General features: G+C 49.1%; 1 protein-coding gene and 1 long non-coding RNA gene across 3 annotated transcripts; both read right to left on the reverse strand.

The window, feature by feature from the left end:
* Nucleotides 1–1,067: 1,067 nt before the first annotated feature.
* LOC141977062 (sulfotransferase 2B1-like) lies at nt 1,068–22,241 on the reverse strand. Of its 2 annotated transcripts, none has more exons than XM_074938308.1 (6): nt 21,770–22,241; nt 21,147–21,355; nt 20,734–20,860; nt 20,306–20,400; nt 19,623–19,803; nt 1,068–1,087 (listed from the first exon to the last, which is right to left on the reverse strand). In XM_074938308.1, exons 1-6 carry the CDS (start codon nt 21,903–21,905, stop codon nt 1,083–1,085), a joined length of 753 nt encoding a protein of 250 aa, XP_074794409.1. In that variant the 5' UTR covers nt 21,906–22,241; the 3' UTR covers nt 1,068–1,082. The 2 variants fall into 2 exon arrangements, with proteins under 2 accessions (XP_074794409.1, XP_074794408.1); XM_074938307.1 differs by lacking the exon at nt 1,068–1,087 and adding an exon at nt 19,214–19,491.
* LOC141977294 (uncharacterized) lies at nt 10,179–12,553 on the reverse strand. Its single transcript, XR_012636197.1, has 2 exons — nt 11,429–12,553; nt 10,179–11,077 (listed from the first exon to the last, which is right to left on the reverse strand). It is a non-coding gene; the product is annotated as an uncharacterized LOC141977294 (long non-coding RNA).
* Nucleotides 22,242–22,489: the final 248 nt, after the last annotated feature.

The following is a 22,489-nucleotide window of genomic DNA, read 5'->3' on the forward strand; positions in this document are numbered from 1 at the left end:
GTGAGTTCTGACGGTTTTGCATAAATACTGTGTGGTGCCTTAGTTTTCCTGCCTGTTGCACCAATGCTTAGGTGGTAGGAACAAGGGCGTGTGACTCGCTAAAACCCTTGAGGGCAGGTGAGGCTACTCCAGTTGCCTGTATGTAAGCTATAGAAGGTGCTGTTCGTAACCTAAAACCTAGGAGGGGGATGCAACCAGGTGCCACTTTGCCCGGAAAGGGAGCCAAAGACCAGGAGGAGGAGCAATGGGTGTGTTGGAAGTCGGGTTGCTAGTAGCTGGAAAGTCTGCGGGGAGAGAGGTGGGGAGTCCCAGATGGACTTGGCTAAAAGTTACCGATTCCCGTGCCAACAAGTCCGTTCCACATTGTGTACCTGTTAATTAATAAACCCTCCGTTTTACAATGTTGGCTGAGAGTTACAGCTGAAGAGCAGGGACCATTGGCCCAGGCGGACTCACTGCGTGGATGCTAAATGCCCAGAGGTCAGACACAGGAAGGCCAAGACCACTTAGGCTTTTTTGCCCCGTCAACAGTGTGAGGGGAGGCAAGCCTCACCAGGGGTTTGACTGGCTTTTTAGAGAGCGGATTTAGAGCGTTAGCCTGGTGACTCTGTGACAGACTGTTGATTATCTACTCCTTAGAGACTAAGATTACAGAAATCTTATATTTAGATTCCTTGTGTATATATACAGTACGATTACAATCTGAAATTAACCACTTTATACATTGGACTAGCCAAGATGGGCAGAGACGGTGTCCCTGGCCTTTGTTTGCCAGAAGCTGGGAATGGGCTATAATGATGACTTGATCGTTGCCTGTTCTGTTTATTTGCTCTGAAACACCTGGCATGGGCCACTGGTAAAAGACAGGACGCTGGGCTAGATGGGCCTTTAGTGTGACCCAGCATGTTTTTATGCTTGGGCCCCTAAGAAGGGTGCTAATTGTATTGGAATTTGAGTAATTGAACAATCTTCTGGCTTATTCTTCAGATGGAATCCTTTGGCCCAGACAGGTCTAGTAATCACATCGCCAGCAAGCCATAGAAAATTTCACAGCATACTTCTGGCTTCCATAAATGTATAGATTAACCTGCAAAAACATAAACAAACAAAAACAAAACACATAAGGCCTCTGACCGGACCTTACAGGTTAGTACATACTGTGCATTCATTTCTGAACATTGTTATATTTAGTCCCTTGGCACTTATAATTGAATTTGATCAGAACGTTTTACACCTCTGTAATGTTATTGACTTGAACTGGGACCATATAGATCATTGTTGCAACCAAGGTCCTGTAGTGGCACCAAATCTTATATTAAGGGGGTCAAATGAGGTGTCTAAGACAAGGTTATGGTTTGCTGGTTATGATTACGCTATCTGTATATGTGTATCATTGTTATAGTTGAAGTTATGAATATTGGCTCTATACTGTCGGTATTTCAAACTTATGCTATGCTTCTGGGTGACACCCCAGACAAGTTGGTGTCAGCTCTGCCTAGCCTGCTTGATGGCCCATTAGGGACCATCACCTATACAACTGACCCACTGAGAGAAGGCAGACACGCCTTGTGACTCAGCAAGGTGTGCAGGGACCTGCCTATGGACAGAACTCTGAGGTTTTTCCAGGCCATGTGATGGACAGCTTGTCTTTGGGACAAAGAAAGCAGAGACCACATGGCAAGAGACTATAAAAACCTGCTGCAGCTCCTCCATCTGGTCTTCAATCCTGCTTCGTACCTCTGGAGGGACGTTGCTGCACTGAAGCTTTGAACCAAGGACTGAAAACCCATCCCAGCTGTGGGTGTTCTCCAGAGACTTGATTTGAACCTGCAGTTTATTCTATCACTGCTGCAAGCCTGAACCAAGAACTTTGCCATGACTGTATGTAATTGATTCCATTTAACCAATTTTAACTCTAATCTATATTTATTTCTTTTTATGAATAAACCTTTAGATTTTAGGTTCTAAAGGATTGGCAACAGCGTGATTTGTGGGTAAGATCTGACTTACCTAAACCGGGGTCTGGGGCTTGGCCCTTTGGGATCGGGAGAACCTTTTTTCTTTTACTGGAGCATTGGTTTTCATAACAATTTGTCCCCATAACGAGTGGCACTGGTGGTGATACTGGGAAATTGGAGTGTCTAAGGGTAAAACCAAAGTCTTCTCTGGCTGGTTTGGTTTGGTTTGCCTTGGTGTGCAAAGGAACCCCAGCCTTGGGCTGTGACTGCTCTGCTTGAAGCAATTTGTCCTGAATTGGCACTCTCCGTGGGGTCCCGCCAGAACCAGCATCGTTACGACGTCTCCATCCGGAGTGGTTACTAAAACTGCCATGGGACTGGCCATATACTTAACTGTTAACTGGAAAGGGTTTCCCTTATATGGGGATTATTTTACTTTTGTTTACCAGTTTTAAGCATCACTGTGTTTTCTATTTTGCATCGATATTTTAATTATTCCTTTGGCTCTTCCTTTTGTTTGTGTTGGTTTCTCTGTCCAAATGTTTTCCAATGTTTGCATCAAATTTGCTACCCAGATCTTCTGTACCTGCTCGGGCATTTGTTTCTTTGGTGTCAACAGGAACTCAGGAGTTCTTATACTTTAGCCTGTTATTAATTCAAAGAAGTTAATTATATAACAAAGAATCAATTAACAAATGACAAATTCAGTACAGAGAATCATTTAGTCCTGGCCACTGCTTTGGTCATTATGGTTGGAAGGTTGGCTACAACAAGGGTAGATTTACAATTATATTTTTATAATATAATCATGGGATGTCAGCTGCCATCCGGTTTCTGTACAAGCCAGATCGGGGAGTTGCTGGGGCTTTGACACTTTACTACCTCTTGTGCTTTTAGATCCTGCAACAGGGATTGGTTTTTGTTTTTTTGGTTTGGTTTTAATGTGGGAAACAGCTTCTGCTGGATAGGCATACTGAGGTGCTGACTTTACACATTTTTCCCCACCATCTTTACCACTCCCTTTTCTTTCTAGCCCAAACTGTGAGAAATTTCCCTTATTCGATTATTGTCTGGCCATGCCACAGCTGCCAAAGCTTTACAGGCTCACTTTCTTAATCCTTCTGAAACAACCTGGTTATTTACAGGCTCCTTCTTCACAACCAGCCTTTCGGCCACATGAATCATTCACTTTCCCAGTTGTACCATATCTACTTTTAATACAACTTTTCCAGTTATGCTGTTACAAACCACTGTATTTATTTAAAATTTAGTTTGTTTTAATACTTAAAGTTGCCTTTGCTCCTGTATTAATTAATGCCAGCAACCATTATATGTTTCCTTCCGTCCCACCTTCCACGGAAGATTTACCAATGACATGGGGCTGTAATTTGGATACTAACATTTACCTTTGGGGACAGGGGTTGCTAAGGGTGAGGCCTTTTTACTGAAATGTGGAGCCACCCTGACAGGGAGCTCCAATTTCATCTGAGCCAATTCCAGGGATAAGAAGCCATAAGAACTCACCGGCAGATCTTCTGTACCTGTCCCCACGCTCTCAACAGCCTTTACTCCTGGTTGCAGCGTTGACTGTGATCTAGTCCTTACCATCAAATCACTTAAAGCAGCTAGCAAAGGCTCCAGAGGTTGCCCATTTAAACGGGCCATATCTGCCCCTCTTTCCTGAAGTTGAGCCCTGTCAGGGTTACCTCCCCACTCTGGGGTACAGATGTGGGGACCCGCATGAAAGACCCCCTAAGCTTATATTCCACCAGCTTCGGTTAAAAGCTTCCCCAAGGCACAAATTCCTTGTCCTTGGATGGTATTGCTGCCACCATCAAGTGATTTAAACAAACATTCAGGGTGGGGCCACTTGGAGCCCCGCCCCCCCAAAAATATCCCCCCAGGTCCCTTCACCCCCTTTCCTGGGGAGGCTTGAGAATAATATACCAACCAAATAGGTTAACAAGGTGAGCACTGACCAGACCCTTGGGTTTTTAGGACACTAAAAACCAATCAGGTTCTTAAAAGAAGAACATTATTATTTAAAAAAAAAAAAAAAGTAAAAGAAGCATTTCTGTAAAATCAGGATGGAAGGAAATTTTACAGGGTAATAAAAAGATTTAAAACACAGAGGATTCCCCTCTAGGCTCAACTTTAAAGTTACAAAACAGGAATAAACCTCCCTCTTGGCATAGGGAAAATTCACAAGCTAAAATAAAAGATAATCTAATGCATTTCCTTGCTATTACTTACAATTTCTCTAATTTTAGATGTATCATTTCAGTAAGAGCTGGATTACCTGCTTGGTCTCTCTCTTTGTCTCAAGAGCACACACAAAACTTCCCCCCCACCCCAGATTTGAAAGTATCTTCTTTTCCCATTGGTCCATCTGGTCAGATGCCAACTAGGTTAATGGAACTGATTAACCGCTTACAGGTAAGTGATTCTGTACCTCTGGCCAAGAGGGATTTTATATTACTGCATACATAAAGGTCGTTACCCTTCCCTTTACATTTATGACAAGCCCATATGATCCCACAATGATCCCGCACTAATCACTCCACGGCTTCTACCATACCATCCTCAGCCTTGTCCTATTTCACTGCAACTACCACATCCCATATCAGTGTGGTTGGAGCCTTTATAGCCTGCTTCATTGCTGTAGGGAGCCTCACTAATCACTTTCCAAGAACTATCTGCTCTACTTACTAACCTTTCTGCCTTCTGAGCTGCTTTAATCAATTCAACCTGATCTAAATCCATCCAGGAGCCTATGAAACACCTTAATAGGTTTCCTTAAACCATCATAGATCAAATCTGTCAGCTGTTTCTCCTCAATTTCAGCCAGAGAGCAAATCAATAACAACCTAGTGCAATAAGCCATAACAGATTCTCCTTCCTTCTGATGTATCAACAAAGCTGTCCTTCTTAATTCAGAGGGGGTCAGAAAGTGTCGGGCTACTTCTGGATAACACCGTCTCTGTCACCTTTGTTTAACTCTGCCTCAATTTCTGCCAATACAGTTTTTCCCATTCCTGTTCCAAACTTTCTTGCACAACATCTCGCTGATGTTCCAAAACATCTCGCTCCTTTACAAGCTCATCTACAGCACAATACATAGCACAGATGACATGCTGCTGTTTGGGCTTTCTTGGGTGTGTAACCCTTTCAGTACCCCAACAGCACGTTGTCCAAAAATTTCCCATACAGTGTGGGGACTGCATCAGCCAGACATGACCCAGGCTTTTAAACACCTGTCTTAACAAACACTCATCAACCCGGAGGTTTCGGGGCATCCCCCTTGTCCTCCGGTTCGATGACCCTCCCCTGTCTGCATTTTAAAACATCATCGACTGTAGGAATGACCAATACAACCCCGCTCACCAGTGTATTGCTTCTCTGCATACTGTAACTAAATCTGGTCCCCCAAGCTAAAATTAATGCAAGGCAGAACTGATTCAGAACAATATTTAAATTAGCTGGTTAACACCAGTGATTCAGGATACCAAGTTTCTCAAAGGCCACCAGTTCAGAAAACAGTTTGATTCAGTTTAAAGACCCTTTTTTCTTGGACACGGCAGTAACCATCCTCTGCTACCAAATCATAGAATCATAGAACTGGAAGGGACCTCAAGAGGTCCAATCCCCTGCACTCAAGGCAGGACTAAGTATTATCTAGACCATTCCTGACAGGTGTTTGTCCAACCTGCTCTTAAAAATCTCCAGTGATGGAGATTCCACAACCTCCCTAGGCAATTTATTCCAGTGCTTAACCACTCTCACAGTGAGAAAGTTTTTCCTAATGTCCAACCTAAACCTGAACCTTGTCCTGTCCTCAGAGGTTAAGAAGAACAATTTTTCTCCCTCCTCCTTGTAACAACTTTTTATGTACTTGAAAACTGTTGGCTCCAGGGGCGACTACCCCTGAATGGATCTTTAATGGCTCCCAGCAGAGCAGATTACTGTCATACCAGTGAAAAAAGTCCACAGTAATTGACTTGCATACACTGCAGTTTATTCGAGAAGGAATTACACAAGCAGTAAAGGATTACATTAAGCACATAACTCCTGTGTTAGACATTAAAGAACTATACATTAAGAGCTATAAATTCCTCTTAGCAAGCCTCTCTTTCACAAACATACAAAAAGTCCTGTGCTAGCTTCACACAGTTCCTGCTTTGCAGTCAGAGAAGGTGGTTACCAAATTTTATGGACAAATTCTTGTCTCCAGGTCTGCTCTCCTCAGCCCTCTGGTCTATCTCGGATTCCCTCGAGGCAAGGCCTTGGCTGCCTGGAAACCCCTCTGGCTCACAGTCCTACTTGAGCCCACGGAGCAGAGTTTTGGCTACTCTAATACGTTGCTTCTTTAAGCGTTAATTAAGGAATTCCCAACAGTAATTTAATTTGCTTGGTTTTTATACTCTTTTTCCTCAAAGGAGTCACATGTCTTCAAAGCATGCCCAGTGGGCGTGCGGCTCCTGGTTTTTACCTAATTAATACTTTAGGAGGAGACTGCAGAGCAGTGCCAACTGAACTTTACCCCACATTCACTCCTCTATCAATCATTCAGTTCAGCCCCTGGGTGATGTCCTTCAACAGGGTGGAGATGCCCCGATCAGCCCATGCTCCTCTCAGGATGTTTTACACGTGTTGTTTGCTTTCAAGTGGACATATTTGCTGACCCAAAGATCAGTACTGGTCATACACGCAGCATGGAGCCAGTCAGTTTCACCTCTGCCTGACGCTAAGAGAAGGATCCTGTGTTGTACCAATAAATTAAAAACCAGCAGGATCTTATTAAAGGGAAAAAGGCAAAATACCACATTTATTGTGAATACAGAAAGAATCATAGTAAGCAGTTAGTTACAGCTGTAACATTCCATTCAATCTCATCTTTATTCACTCATTCATTCATACAAACACACACACACACACACACAGGTTCTGCAAGGTTGTTATCATAGTAAGCAGTTAGTTATAGCTATAACATTCCATTCAATCTCATATTTATTCACACATTCACACACACACACACACACACACACACACACACAGAGGTTCTGCAAGGTTGTCATCATAGTTACCAGCCTTAGAGTTGCTCATGCCAAGCCACTGGCCAGGTGGCCTGGACATGAGGAGGGAGCAGGGCCTTGTCAGATGCTCATCTGATGCTCCTGGAAGTTGGTTTGCAGAATCAGACCCCAAAGTTCTCACTTTTTAAGAGTCTATTTTTATAGGAATTTCTTCCTATGCCAGTCTATGGGAATTGCTTCATCATGCTGTTGCTGAATCAATCAGCAGATAGCACATTCCTGACGGCTCCAAGAAGTTATCTTGTTCTTTGGTTCTCCCACTCTTGAGGCTGTTGGGTGGATTCCAGTCTGCCCTCCGGGGGTCCTCTGGTTATTTCCACTTGACGCCTTCTTCAGCCGATGGACACTGGATTCTTAGGCTGGCACCTCCCTGATCATTCAGTTGTTATCCACACCAAGCATCCGTCCACATACATCCTCTATCTCTATTTTAATCACAATTGTTAATACAACAAAAGGGCGGGGAGTCTCTGGGTGCTGTTTCTGTTGTTAGAGTATTGCTTTGAGTCTCTGTGAATTGCTTTGAGAACAGATTCTGTCTTAGAATGTACTAACACAATTAGCAGCTTGCAAGTTTCACACATAGAGGGAGAGAAACAGTACCAAAACCCAAGAGACCTCTTAATTAGTAATACCCTGGAATTTAAACTATGGGGAATCAAACTCATTTGTGATTTTAATACAGAACTTCTTTAATATGATCCAACATAATCCCCCTTTTGACACTAAGATTTATAATCGTCAGTGTCACTTTCTATGTAGCCTATTCAAGAGAAGGTACTGTGAGGCAATTTGAGTTTGTGATTCCAATTCATGCCACATACACGATCCTAGTGATGTATCTTTACTACAAGGTTCTGGGGCAACAGGCAAGGTGAGGCACACCCACTTTTGAGGAGTCCATTCGGTACAACCTCTAGTGTCCAATAGCTTCCCTCCCTCCCCAGCCCACTGGCTCGAGGTCCAGGGTAGCCAGAAGGATCCCATGTGTAATATGGGGAGTGGGCTAACCTTCAATACCTTTGCCTCCAGGGACTGTTGGTGTGCAATTTTGACAACAATTTCTCCCATTAACAAGTCTGGTTTTACAATACTGGAAACATATTGAATCCATTCATATTGATAAGTGTCAAACAATGATCTCTTTCTTTTTTAACAAATGCATCAAACCTTAATATTTCCCAATATGACCCAGAACATTTTGTGTTCCAAAGTAGCTAGTGCAAGTTTCTGCATTTCAGTGCATCCCATAGCTATGGCTGTGTAGTTTCCTATTTCTAAATTTTTTTTTTTTTTATGCATAAGCCATGTGGTAGTATTAAGCCATTGCCAAAGATTCCATCGGGCTTTTAGGTTACCCAGACCAATTTGGACCAAGTCTACGTTGGCATGTACTTGTTTTTGTATCAGGCTGTCCTGTAGCTGGGACAGAAAGCTTAATTTATTTTTAAGTTCCTGCAGGTCTTCAGTATTTTTTTTTTTTTAAACACACAACAGTGCTAGCAACAAGACAAAACACAAGACAAAACATAGAACACAAAACACAATTTCTATTGTGACAGTAGATTCATGGTTTTGGGTTGCTTTTCAGCTGGCATTAGCTTTTCCTGATTTTCTGAAAGACAAAAAGAACATGTTTCTACCCCTTTTGGGGTGGCAGATTATTGCTTAAAATATTTCTTTTACAAATACCCTTGCTGATTGCAGGCAAAACAGAGGAATTGCCCCCGTATTTTCCTGTTTTTGTTCTATAGGCAGGCCAGGTTTCAATGGCTTTTATCTTTTAAGGGTTATGGGGAAATTATCCCACTGTTTAGTCATTAAATCCCTGAGTTTTCCTTCTTATACAGAAGACCAAGTTTATAATGTTTTTCCTGCTGTGTTAAGCTTTAAGTTTTATTTACAGGTAATAACTGAGAAGCATCATTACCATACGACCTTAAAGGGTTTTTCCAAAAATCATACACACTATATGTTGTTACAGGGATACTTATTATCATTAAATTTATTAAAATTATCTTGTTATCCCATGTCTTTTATTTAGACAATTTGTTTGCTGACCAGGTGTGTCCTTTATCTGCAGCTCCTTTGTGCTGCTAGTTCTTTCCTTCCTTTATCATTTAGGTAATTTGCATTTTCACAGACACTTCATGCTTTTGGATTTAAAGCCATCAGCAGCTCAGAGACTCTATCTTAAAAGGGACACAATCAACTTTCACCAGAGTTTTGATTACTTTTAACTTCTGCTTCCAAAACACACAGCAATCTGAAAAAGAAAACCCAACCTATTGTGGCTCCCTTTGGAGCCCTAATAGCATTTTAATTAAGTAGCATGGTACGTTTGCATTTCTTTTGCCCCTTCTACAATATACCCTGCACATGTTCTGGGGCAAATGCACATTCCTTCCATAGTTTAACTTCTATAACATTATCCAGATCCATTTTTACATAAGGTGTCACTATTCCTTTTTTTTGCTTGCAGAGGTTTCATGTACCTTTATCAAAGTGACAGTCTGATTACTCAGAGCCATTTTAAGACTCAGTGTTTCTCACATTGCTTCTTTTTGTTTTGTGCACCTCACCCCTGCTGTTGCTTCAGAGAGGCACTGTTTTTTTAATTTTTTTTTCTACAACTCTCATCTGTTATTTTGTTACAAAAACAAACAAACAAACAAAAAGAATCGAGAAAATTTTTTTTTTTATATTCTCCTGATTTTGACTGCCCAGCTGCAGCCACAACTTAAAAACATTTTAAATTTTGTAAAGCATTGAGTTACCTTTTAAGGGTTGAATGCCAAATCCCAAAGCCAAACAGCACTAATTACCTGTGTCTAGCAAAAAGGTCTGTCAGTTTTGCAACTTTGAATTAAAGAGTCAAATGGATTTTTAGTGGCATTATTTAAAACAAAAACAAAACCAACTGGTCCTTAGAACTTTACATATTTACACACACACAGATAGATACATACACATTTTCTTTTCTTTAACATCCCTTCCACGTTGCTCTGTTTTTTTACATCTTACATTCCCTTTATACATTTGAGGCAGTTAAGTTCCAATAGAACCCCCTTATGTTCTTTTAGCAAATTTGACTAAATTGTCCAGTCAAATGATTTTAATCAGTTTCTTTTGCCTGGCTAATTTACAGACATTCCTTTGGAAAAGGGCCCATTTTTCCCTCAGAATGGCTGCAAAGAAACCAAGAATGCTCTTTCTCTAACACTTTTTTTTTTTCCTTTTTAACATTTTCACAAAGTTTAGCTGCTTAATTCCCTCCAGCCTCTGCAGAGTTAACTTTTTTTTTTTTACTCTTTCTCTTTGTAATTATGCCTGGGGGTGCCATACATAGGACCTTCTCCCCCTTTACCTGCCTCCCTCCAGCCTCTGCAGAGTTAACTTTTTCACTCTTTTTGTATTCCTGGAGTGCCTCTTTCACTATTTTCAGCTGGCTTTGGGTATTTGTAGCCAGCACCTTCCAATTGTCTGCTCCCTTTTCCGTTTGTGCCTTTTCCTCTTTACATGAAGACAAGCGGAGGGAAGAATCCTTACATGCCTCCCACAACAACCAAATTGCTGCTGCATCTCTTTTGGCAGCACTAGAAGGTTTGTATATGAGGATATACTGAGCCAATCTATCCTCTAGGTCCGAAATAGTGCAGAGATCAGCTAGGGCTTGTTTAGTCCAAGGACTGTGCCCAAATTTTTGAAGGTTTTGTTTAAAAGGTGTAATTTCTTTAACAAAAGGTGAGGTTGGAGTTCCTTCTGACTCCATTCCTCCCTCTGGTACTGGCTTACCCTGTTTTCTTTTAAACATCTTAACATGGATATTTCAATCTCTTTGTCACTGCTGGTATTACTTAGCAAGTGACACAGCCTAGATTCTGAAATCATAGCTTAATCTATGCGTTTTTCCCCTGCTACCTTCCCGGAGGCCAGCAGGTCCCCTGCTACCTTCCCGGAGGCCAGCAGGTCTGGTTAACCTATTTCTCCCTGCTACCTTCTCGGAGGCCAGCCGGTCCGGTTAACCTGTTCTTCCCTGCTACCTTCTCGGAGGCCAGCAGGTCCCCTGCTACCTTCTCGGAGGCCAGCAGGTCTGGTTTAATCTGTTTTCCCTGCTACCTTCTCGGAGGCCAGCAGGTCTAGTTTAATCTGTTCTTCCCTGCTACCTTCTCGGAGGCCAGCAGGTCCCCTGCTACCTTCTCGGAGGCCAGCAGGTCTGGTTTAATCTGTTTTTCCTGCTACCTTCTCGGAGGCCAGCAGGTCCCCTGCTACCTTCTCGGAGGCCAGCAGGTCTGGTTTAATCTGTTTTTCCTGCTACCTTCTCGGAGGCCAGCAGGTCCCCTGCTACCTTCTCGGAGGCCAGCAGGTCTGGTTAACCTAATAGAAATGCCTAGCTCACTAGAGCTGGCGGTGTGCACACCAATATTTACAATAACTGAGGTTTTTTACCAATATTCCCCCTTTCGCAATTCTCCACCAAAATGTTGTACCAATAAATTAAAAACCAGCAGGATCTTATTAAAGGGAAAAAGGCAAAATACCACATTTATTGTGAATACAGAAAGAATCATAGTAAGCAGTTAGTTACAGCTGTAACATTCCATTCAATCTCATCTTTATTCACTCATTCATTCATACAAACACACACACACACACACACAGGTTCTGCAAGGTTGTTATCATAGTAAGCAGTTAGTTATAGCTATAACATTCCATTCAATCTCATATTTATTCACACATTCACACACACACACACACACACACACACAGAGGTTCTGCAAGGTTGTCATCATAGTTACCAGCCTTAGAGTTGCTCATGCCAAGCCACTGGCCAGGTGGCCTGGACATGAGGAGGGAGCAGGGCCTTGTCAGATGCTCATCTGATGCTCCTGGAAGTTGGTTTGCAGAATCAGACCCCAAAGTTCTCACTTTTTAAGAGTCTATTTTTATAGGAATTTCTTCCTATGCCAGTCTATGGGAATTGCTTCATCATGCTGTTGCTGAATCAATCAGCAGATAGCACATTCCTGACGGCTCCAAGAAGTTATCTTGTTCTTTGGTTCTCCCACTCTTGAGGCTGTTGGGTGGATTCCAGTCTGCCCTCCGGGGGTCCTCTGGTTATTTCCACTTGACGCCTTCTTCAGCCGATGGACACTGGATTCTTAGGCTGGCACCTCCCTGATCATTCAGTTGTTATCCACACCAAGCATCCGTCCACATACATCCTCTATCTCTATTTTAATCACAATTGTTAATACAACAAAAGGGCGGGGAGTCTCTGGGTGCTGTTTCTGTTGTTAGAGTATTGCTTTGAGTCTCTGTGAATTGCTTTGAGAACAGATTCTGTCTTAGAATGTACTAACACAATTAGCAGCTTGCAAGTTTCACACATAGAGGGAGAGAAACAGTACCAAAACCCAAGAGACCTCTTAATTAGTAATACCCTGGAATTTAAACTATGGGGAATCAAACTCATTTGTGATTTTAATACAGAACTTCTTTAATATGATCCAACACCTGCTCCCAGAATCCTCTTTCGCAGTTCAGTCACGTCAAGCCATGCTCTCACCATTCATTCAATATGGCCACAGCAATCTGGCACCATCCTAACACGGGGTGGGCAAACTATGGCCCGCCAGCCATTTTAATCCAGCCCTCAAGCTCCCTCTGGGGAGCGGGGTCTGGGGCTTGCCCTGCTCCAGAGCTCCAGCCAGGGAGCAGGGTCGGGGGCCACTCCACACGGCTCCCAGAAGCAGCAGCATGCCCCCCCACCCCCGGCTCCTATGCATAGGGGCAGCCAAGGGCCTCCGGTCTGCATGCTTCCCCCACCTCAAGCGCTGCCCCTGCAGCTCCCATTGGCTGGGAACCACAGCCAATGGGAGCTGCAGGGGTGGTGCCTGCAGAAGGGGCAGTGCGCAGAGCTGCCTGGCTACGCCCCCATGTAGGAGCCGGAGAAGGGACATGCCACTGCTTCCGGGAGCCGCTTGAGGTACGTGCCACCTGGAACCTGCACCCCTGAGCCTCTCCCCGCACCCCAACCCCCTACCCCAGCCCTGATCCCCCTCCCACCCTCCGAATACCTCGGTCCCAGCCCGGAGCACCCTCCTACACCCCAAACTCCTCATCCCCAGCCCCACCCCAGAGCCCACGCCCCCAGCCAGAGACCTCCTCCCCCAGCCCAGAGCCCCCTCCTGCACCCTGAATTCCTCATTTCTGGCCCCACCCTGGAGTCCACACTCCCAACCAGAGCCCTCACCCCCTCCCACACCCAGCGCCAATTTTGTGACCATTCATGGCCCGCCATCCTAAACACACTTATCACACACACTCATCTATTTCACTGCTCTGGATAACCCCTGAGACCTTGATAACAGGGACTTCTTTGGGAACCCCGATCTCTGGGTTCTGGATGACAGGGACTTCTTTGGGGACCTCAATCTCAGGTTTCTGGATGACAGGGACCTCATTGGGGACCTGGAACTCCGGGTTCTGGATCACAGGAACTTAATTGTGGACCTCGATCTCTGTGTTCTGGATGACTGGGACTTCACTGGGGACCTCAATCTCTGGGTTCTGGAACACAGGAAGATCATTGGGGACCTCAGTCTCAGGGTTCTGGATGACAGGGACCTCATTGGGAACCTCGATCTGTGGGTTCTGTGTAACAGGAACTTCACTGGAGACCTTGATCTCTGGATTCTGGATGACAGGGAGATCGTTGGGGACCTCAATAATCTTTGGACTCTTGACCTCGATGACAACTTTGGATGCCAGAGTGGTCACAGGGCGTTCAGTGGGGATCCCTGTCACCTTGAAGAAATCCACCTGGAAGACCCAGCACCTGGAATCCCAACATTGGTTGTCTGCCTAATGTTGAGGATAGCTTTGGTGCGGGAGGCGGGGATGTGTGTGACCACCCCAAGACGAGCTGGACAGGTGAGTGAGTCGAGGAGTGGGAAGTTATCTCAGCATCCCACGTTCTTCCTCGGAGCACTGGGTGGAGCGCAAACTCTGTCTGCTTCGATGGGGTCTGGTTTCATGTGTGGGAGGGGTCCCTGCTCCTTTTGGTTTGTTCCCCCTTGTCCCAGTACGTCTGAATAGTTTAATGGACAAATTATCCTGTGCTAATCACCATGATGTTTGGGAGAAGGAAAGTTAAGCCTATTGTTTTCTCAGGCCAAAAGGCTGCAGGAAATGTATATAAACCCTGGGACACGATCCTTCTTCATCTCAGATCTGCTTTGGGTTTCAAGAAGGGGAAACCCTAAGCCATAAGGATTGAGATCCCCAGTCACTGGAGTCACTCTGGATATGGACATTGGACTATAACCTGTGGACTGTTTCTAACAGGACTTTTGACAATTACAAAGCTCATCTCTGCTCTGTATCTGAACCTCAAGAATTGAATTCAAGTCTGTCTGTATATTGATCTTTTAACCAACACTCTCTCTCTTTTCTTTTTTAATAATTTTTAGTTTAGTTACTAAGAATTGGATATAAGCCAAAGTATTTTTGGTAAGATCTAAGTTATAATTGGACCTGGGTCTGGGGCCTGATCATAGAATCATAGAATATCAGGGTTGGAAGAGACTTCAGGAGGTCATCTAGTCCAACCCCCTGCTCAAAGCAGGACCAATCCCCAACTAAATCATCCCAGCCAGGGCTTTGTCAAGCCTGACCTTAAAAACTTTGAAGGAAGGAGGTTCCACCACCTCCCTAGGTAACGCATTCCAGTGTTTCACCACCCTCATAGTGAAAAAGTTTTTCCTAATATCCAAACTAAACCTCCCTCATTGCAACTGAGACCATTACTCCTCGTTCTGTCATCAGCTACCACTGAGAACATCTAGATCCATCCTCTTTGGAACCCCCTTCCAGGTAGTTGTAAGCAGCTATCAAATCCCCCCTCATTCTTCTCTTCTACAAACTAAACAATCCCAGTTCCCTCAGCCTCTCCTCATAAGTCATGTGTTCCAGTCCCCTAATCATTTTTGTTGCCCTCCGCTGGACTCTTTCCAATTTTTCCACATCCTTCTTGTAGTGTGGGGCCCAAAACTGGACACAGTACTCCAGATGAGGCCTCACCAATGTCGAATAGAGGGGAAAGATCACGTCCCTCGATCTGCTGGCAATGCCCCTACTTATACAGCCCCAAATGCCATTGGCCTTCTTGGCAACAAGGGCACACTGTTGACTCATATCCAGCTTCTCATCCACTGTAACCCCTAGGTCCTTTTCTGCAGAACTGCTGCCGAGCCATTCGGTTCCTAGTCTGTAGTAGTGCATGGGATTCTTCCATCCTAAGTGCAGGACTCTGCACTTGTCCTTGTTGAACCTCATCAGATTTCTTTTGGCCCAATCCTCTAATTTGTCTAGGGCCCTCTGTATCCTATCCCTACCCTCCATCGTCTCTACCTCTCCTCCCAGTTTAGTGTCATCTGCAAACTTGCTGAGGGTGCAATCCACACCATCCTCCAGATCATTTATGAAGATATTGAACAAAACCGGCCCCAGGACCGACCCTTGGGGCACTCCACTTGATACCAGCTGCCAATTAGATATGGAGCCATTGATCACTACCCGTTGAGGCCGACAATCTAGCCAACTTTCTATCCACCTTATAGTCCATTCATCCAGCCCATACTTCTTTAACTTGCTGGCAAGAATACTGTGGGAGACCGTGTCAAAACCTTTGCTAAAGTCAAGGAACAACACGTCCACTGCTTTCCCCTCATCCACAGAGCCAGTTATCTCGTCATAGAAGGCAATTAGATTAGTCAGGCATGACTTGCCCTTGGTGAATCCATGCTGACTGTTCCTGATCACTTTCCTTTGGGATTGGGAGAATCTTTTATTTATGATGGTGAGATAAGATGTTCAGCCACCATCATCATATCTGACATGTGTGTCTGAAGGGAGGCCTGAGGCTGGGCACTTGAAGGGAACTGCGTTGTTTGACTTCTGAGTAACCCATGCGGTAAGGTCGTATAGAAGCTGTTTTCTGCGGCCTGGGTAAATCTAAGTATTGGAATATCCACCAGCTTTTGGGGTTTGTCTGCCCCGTTCTGTTTGCAGTTCACTCTAATTCAGTGACCTCAGCTGGCTCCCACGGCCACTTGTTACATATGACAAGAAAACAAGCAGGTTAAAAACGCAAGAGTGGGGCTTACCGGATCTCATTCCTGAGTTCAGGAAAACAGTTGTAACAGTAGCTGTCCTTAATGATAATCTTATCACTTTAGAACAGGATGTTTCAGGATGTGCTTCTACAATTAACATAGACCTCGTGAACTGACAGGCATAATTCAGTTAGCACAGACTCAGCAAGCTGGGAGGCATATTTCTTTCTAATGGTCAGGCCAAATCTGGGGTCTGTACTGGGCCAATCTTTCTCACACTCCCCCATAACATAAATGTATTAATTATTACTTTCATCCAACAATGACAGTATCCCCGCCCGCCCGGCCAGGGGAAGCACAGAACTGGACCGAGTCGTATCAGGGTGGGATCAAGTAGAGTGGTTCTCTCTGGGCTGGAACAGAGCTGCAGCCACCTCTGCGGCAGGGCAGCCAGGGAAAAGCTGCATAGTGATACCGCATGGGGATGGCTCGTCCGGCGCTGAGCTGCAGCCACCGCTGGAGTGGACACTCTGGGCTCCCTTTGACCACCCCTGAGACAAGCTGGTCAGGTGAGTGGGTCGCAGGGTGGGAGGTTATCTCGGCATCCCACATTCTCCCTCGGAGGACTGGGTGGAGCGCAAACTGGCTGCTTCAAAAGGGTCTGATTTCATGTGGGGGAGGGATCCCTGCGCCTTTTGGTTGGTTCCCCCTTGCCCCAGTACAGCCCCGGACCCCAGCACTCAGATGGGAGCCGAGCCCCCTGCACTGGGGGACGCAAAGACCTTCATGTCCTTAACCTGGAGCTAGGGGCTGGTGCTTGGGGCTGGCGTGATTCCAGGCCAGGCTTTGAGATGCAGTGAGTTGCTCAGGGGCGTCTGGATACAAGGACCAGCAATGCCCCAGGACCCCCCCAATACACCTCAAGTTAAACCTCCCTCCCAGCACGGAGGCCATGGCCCAAGGTATGCAAAAGGCTCTGGCAGCAGCTGCTCAGCCTGGGGCTCACAAAGGAGCCAACACCTGCCAATTCCCACCGAGAGCAGGATAGAACCCAGGAGTCCTGGCTCCCATCCCCCTGCTCTAACCCACCCAATCCCATTCTCCCATCATCCCCCATTCCATTTTGATCAGGTCCCACCTGCACCTGCAGACACTAAAGGGTTAAGCAGCTGCAGATCCCTGTGGCATACAGGGCTGCTGCCTCATTTACTCAACTAATCCCAGCTGGGATCCTCCTTCCTTGGGGGTGGGGGTGGGGGGTGGGAAGAGCCTCTGGCCCAGGGCCCAGCCCATCTCCCAGCCCCTACAAGAGCAGGTGTGGGAGGGGCACAGGTGGCTGTAAGCACTAAACCCCACTCCCCTGCCAGAGCTGGGGAGAGAACCCAGGAGTCCTGGCACCCAGCACGCCCCCCTGACCCTGTTCTAACCACTAGACCCCACTCCCCTCCCAGAGCCAGGCAAGAGCCCTGCCCTGTGCGACATTCTCCTGTCGTAAGGGCATGTGCTGCTGCCCTGGGAGGGCATCGGGTGATGCTGTGGGGGGGGGGGCGGTGCAGCCCAGGTGGCCACATCGCCCTCTGCCTCGGGCCCTGGGCTCGGGACAAGGACAGGCAGGGTGGGGACAACACCCCTCCGCCCTGACGGCCAATATTCACTGAGCAGAGGAGGGAGTCAGCCATTGGCCAGGCTGGGCCGGGCACATCCAACTCCAGTCGCCGCGTGGGCAAACAGGAGGAGCCCAGCCTGGGCCGGGTGCAGAGGCAGGCGGCCGGAGGCCTGGGCAGCTGGGCTGGGTGAGCCCCCGTCGCGCACGGGCAGCTGCGAACGTAGGGCCGGGTGAACCCGGCAGGGACGAGCCTTCGGGCCTACGCTCAGAAAACTGCTGGCGAGACCCTTCGCGCCTGGGGCTCTGCCCACGTGGGATTGCTCCTCTCTGCAGCCCCCACCGGCTCCCTCGTCCCCAGCACTGTGACACAGGCCACTTGGCTTCTCCCAAGGCCCTTCCCACCCACTGCCCGCCCTGCCTAGCGTCTCTCCAGCGCTCTCAGCTGTCGGCTCCTGCTGCCCATAGACCTGCCTGCCTGGCCACCAGTGCGGCCCGTTCCCGAGCCAGCCCCTCCGCGCTCTCCCCACACCTGGAGCCATCCGCAAGGCTGCTGTGGTCACCCTCCAATCTTGCCATGGCCGGGAGACCGGCAAAACACTTGACCACAGTTCGGCCACTAGTGGGCTGCCTGTCACGCTGACCAGTGCTGGATGCTCCCCAAGTCGCCAGCCAGTTTGTCCGTCTGTCTCCACCTGGTGCTTCCTGTCTTAGCTTGTCAGCTCTTTGGCGTGGGACTGCCTGTTTGCCCTGTGTTTGTACAGTGCCAAGCGCAAGGGGGTCCTGGGCCGTGACTGGGGTCCTAGGCACTCCTGGAATACACCTAATAAATAATGTACAGCGCCTAGCGCAAGGGGGTCCTGGGCCGTGATGGGGTCCTAGGCACTCCTGTAATGAGGCACACCTAATAAACAGCTTCCCAATCGGTGTTGGGGGCAAACACCCCACTAGTCCGAGGACGGAGCTGGACAGTCTGGGACCGGGCTGATCTGCTGGGTTCCTGCGCTAGCCAGGAGGGGATTCCATGGCCCAGCAGAGCCCTGTGATCCTGCCAACACCTTACGCCCATGGTGTTGGGATGGCCCATGGACTCACCCTCCGCATCATGGACTCCAAGGTGTGGGGAGCCCCCCACCACATCCCCATGGGCCCCCGCACACGAGGGCTCAGGCTACCTCCAGTGGATCACCCTTTTGGCCCTGTCTTGCCATTGACTTCCCTAGGGGCGGAGCTGGGTGGGGCTGATGCCTCCTTGCCTGGGGCGACAGCATCCTGGGCCCTGGGGGTGTTGCCGGGCGCTACCTGGGAACTGGGTCACCAGCAATCACGCCCCTTGGAATGGGGGCGGGGGGCACAGGGGCAGGGGAGAGAGAGAGAGAGTGTGTGTGTGTGTGTGTGTGTAAGTTCCTGCTGCCATGTCACCTGGTTTTATTTCTTAGAATCCAGAGCCGACCTCTGCTGGACACACGCCCCAGCCGGCTCTGCCTATTGCAGATGCGCTAGTGACGCTGCCCCAGGGGGCATCTCCCAGGGCACAATAAACACAGCAGCACGTGGGTGGCACAGGGCTGGTGTATTGCGGGCGCAGACGTGGCGGGCGCAGGGCCGTCAGTCCCAGGGGAAGGTCATGCCCAGACCCTGCATCCGCTCCCGGTAAACAGTGTCGAATCGTTGGCTCTGCGCCTCCGAGAGATGGTTCCTCCAGTCGCCACAGATCCCTGCAAACCACAGGGACATGGTCTAGGGTGCCCCTCACTCCCAACGCACAGCCCTGGGTCTCCCAGCCCTGCTTCACGCAGCTGTGCCAGTGCCCCTTAATCCTGGCCCGCAGCCCCCACCCTGGACTCACCTTTCCGCAAGAGCTCCCCCTTCTGGTGGTCCATGTACTGGTCCTCCGCCTGGGAGAAGTTGGACATTTTGTTCCTCTTCATGCTCTGAAAGGAGGCGTTCTCTACCACAGCGACCACTTGCTCCTCACTCAGCTCCTTCCCCAGGAAGTGGCAGATTCTCCGCACGCTGCCCAGTGGATCCTGGGGGAGACACTCACTTCCATGAAGGGTGGGATCTGGGGTGACTTTATTATGGTCATTGGGTGCCTCAGTTTCCCCACCTGCAAGGTATTGCTCCCCATTGGGTCCAGACAAACAGACGCCTCTGAGGGCAGAGGGTCTTGGCCACAAGCCACGTCGGCTGCCTGGGGCGTGGTTAAGTGTGGGTTTGGCTCACAGGGACATAGGCTACATGTTGGCATGGCCCCAGGGGCGGGATTATATGTGGGCATAGCCACAGGGAGGGGCTACATGTGGGCATGGCCTCAGGGACAGGGTTAAGTGCAGGCATGTCCACATGTGGGCCTGGCCCCAGGGGGCAGGATTATATGTGGGCATAGCCACAGGGCGGTGTTATGTGCAGGGGTGTCCACATGGGTCAGTGTTATGTGAGGATGAGGCCTTAAGGTTGGGGCTATGTGTGGGTGTCACCAGGGGGGCGGAGTTATGTGTGGGCGTGGCCCAAAGGGCGGGGTTTCCCTACCTGCTGCAGCTCCTCGTAGGTGATGGGGAAGAAGTTCTCGTTGCCCTTCAGCCCCATCCAGCCGGTGACGTGGTCGAACCAGGAGCCATAGGCCACTGTGCAGGGAAGAGCGGCATGGTGACCCCAGAGCCGGCTCCACCCGGCCCCTCCACCCTGCTCTGCCGGGAACAGCAGGGGCCTGGGAGCTGGGACACCCGGGTTCCATCCTGCCACTGGGAGGAGAGTGGGGGCTGGAGGTCAGCGGTGTTTGCAGACCCCTGGTTGTGCTGCGGCTGTTTGGGGAGGGGGGGCTCTGAGCTGTGCCGGGTCCTGGGCAAAGGGCTGGTCAGAGCTGGCTGGGGATGCACAAACTCGAAGCACTTGTGACTTGCTTGGAACCCAGGTGTCCGGCTCCAGAGTGGCCCCTGCGGGCCCGGGGTGCTGCTCACCATTCCCGCTCAGGAAATCCTCGAAGAAGGAGTCCAGTGAGCCAGGGTCCTTGAACAGGCGCAGCAGCTTGGAGAAGTGGTAGAGCGAGACCAGTACGTCCTTGGGGCAGCGCAGGGTGTAGATGATCTGGGGGAGAGGTGGGGAGAGGGGTTCACTGCTGGGGCATCATGCTACCAATTGGGGGAGGGGGTTGCCAAGTGAACACAGTGATTAGCCACCCACCCTGGGCCGTCACTTCCCCACCCTCTCCGGAGGGAGAAGGAATCGCCGCATCCTGCTGGCTGCACTTTCGCACGCCCCCATTGGTGTAACTCACACCCAGCAGCAGCCCTGGATTCACCCCCCTCCCGACGCACAGCCCTGCCGGTGCCCCTCAAATCTGACCCGCAGCCCCCGCTCTCCCGCCTCTCACCTTGGCCTTGGAGCGCTGCAGGGACTTGGGGAAGAGCTGCGCGGGGAGGTGGGAGCAGAGCAGCCGGGGTGGGGGGTATTTCACGGTAACCTCCATCCCCAGGTGAGTCTCCAGCCAGGGCCCCCGCTCCCAGTTCAGCACGCTGCGCACCCAGCCGGGGTCCCCGTCACAACGGATCAGACTCAGGATCTCCAGCATCCAGTTAGTGCCTGGGGATGAAAGGGTTAATGGGCCTGAAACAACCCCCTCAACCTGCTGAGCAGAGACCAGAGCCGGGGAGAGAACCCAGGAGTCCTGGCTCCCAGCCCCCAGCTGAGGTGCACTGACAGTGCTAAATCCAAAGCTCTTGTTTTGCTGTCTCAGGGGTCTCCTGGCCCTGCCGGCGGCTCTGGAGAAAGCCTGAGATCAGAGTGCTTCTGCAAAGAGCCAGCCTAGCGCCAGGTGGGCGCGTTGGACCCCCAGGGAGCAGCCTGCTTTGTCTCACTCTGGGCTGGGGGTCTGAGTGCCTGGGGTCTGGCATCGAGGAAATCAGGTCATGTGACATTGCAGCCTTCCAGCTACCGGGTTTGGTGTCCATGTGTGTGTCAGGAAACCCCCCGTCCCAAAGCCCCGCTTTGCCCTACCTGACTTGGGGTAGGTGACGTTGAAGACGTCGTCGTCCCACACCTGGAATTCATTCTCCACGTAGCTCAGCGCCTCGGGGGAATAATCCAGGCATGGGAACAGCAACCCCTTGTGGGTGAAGTATTCACGTGCCATGGCAAGGCTGGGATAGAGACAGACCTCCCAGAATCAGTGCTGGACCCTAGGCACTATGAGGGGAGCTATGCTGCAAGGAGCGGTGTGAGGGCCGCTCTCCTGAAAGTCAGGGGTCTCCAGCGCCTCAGCCTGGCAATCAGATGCTCGGCTCTGCAGGGAGCAGGGTGAGGCTCGTCCTTGGCTGTCCCACCCCAGAGCCAGCTGCACCTCGGCACCTGTTGAGCTGATTCCTTGGCGTGTTCCCGGAACAACTCTAGGGCCCGTGCTGGTGTCTGCAGCTGGGAGAACAGCCCGCACCTGGGGTAGGAGCCCTCTGTGGGATTGTGTAACAGGCCCAGACTCTCTGCTCTTCCCCTGCCCCACCCCAGCTACCCTTGGACCTGGGCAGAGCCATTCAGTCTTTGGAGGCCCTGACAGGCACAGTGACCTTTGGACCTGGGAGGAGCTGGTGCCTTTAACCTCCCAGGGCCCTGCGTCATCCCAGGCAGCTCATGACTCTGGGTGGCCTGTGTCTGGCAGGTCCCTGCACCCCTTCCCAGCTGTGTCAGGCGCCCGGGGTTTTGTGTCGGAGTGGAGGGGCCAGG

Source organism: Natator depressus, chromosome 24, assembly GCF_965152275.1.
Source record: "Natator depressus isolate rNatDep1 chromosome 24, rNatDep2.hap1, whole genome shotgun sequence".
Classification (NCBI taxonomy): Eukaryota; Metazoa; Chordata; order Testudines; family Cheloniidae; genus Natator; species Natator depressus.

Coding starts and splice junctions, on each gene's coding strand:
- LOC141977062 (XM_074938307.1), bottom strand. CDS start 21,905: ATGGCACGTGAATACTTCACCCACAAGGGGTTGCTGTTCCCATGCCTG. Junction 20,861..21,146: donor TGCAGCGCTCCAAGGCCAAG/GTGAGAGGCGGG, acceptor CCTCTCCCCCAG/ATCATCTACACCCTGCGCTG. Junction 19,492..19,622: donor GGGGGAGCTCTTGCGGAAAG/GTGAGTCCAGGG, acceptor TGTGGTTTGCAG/GGATCTGTGGCGACTGGAGG.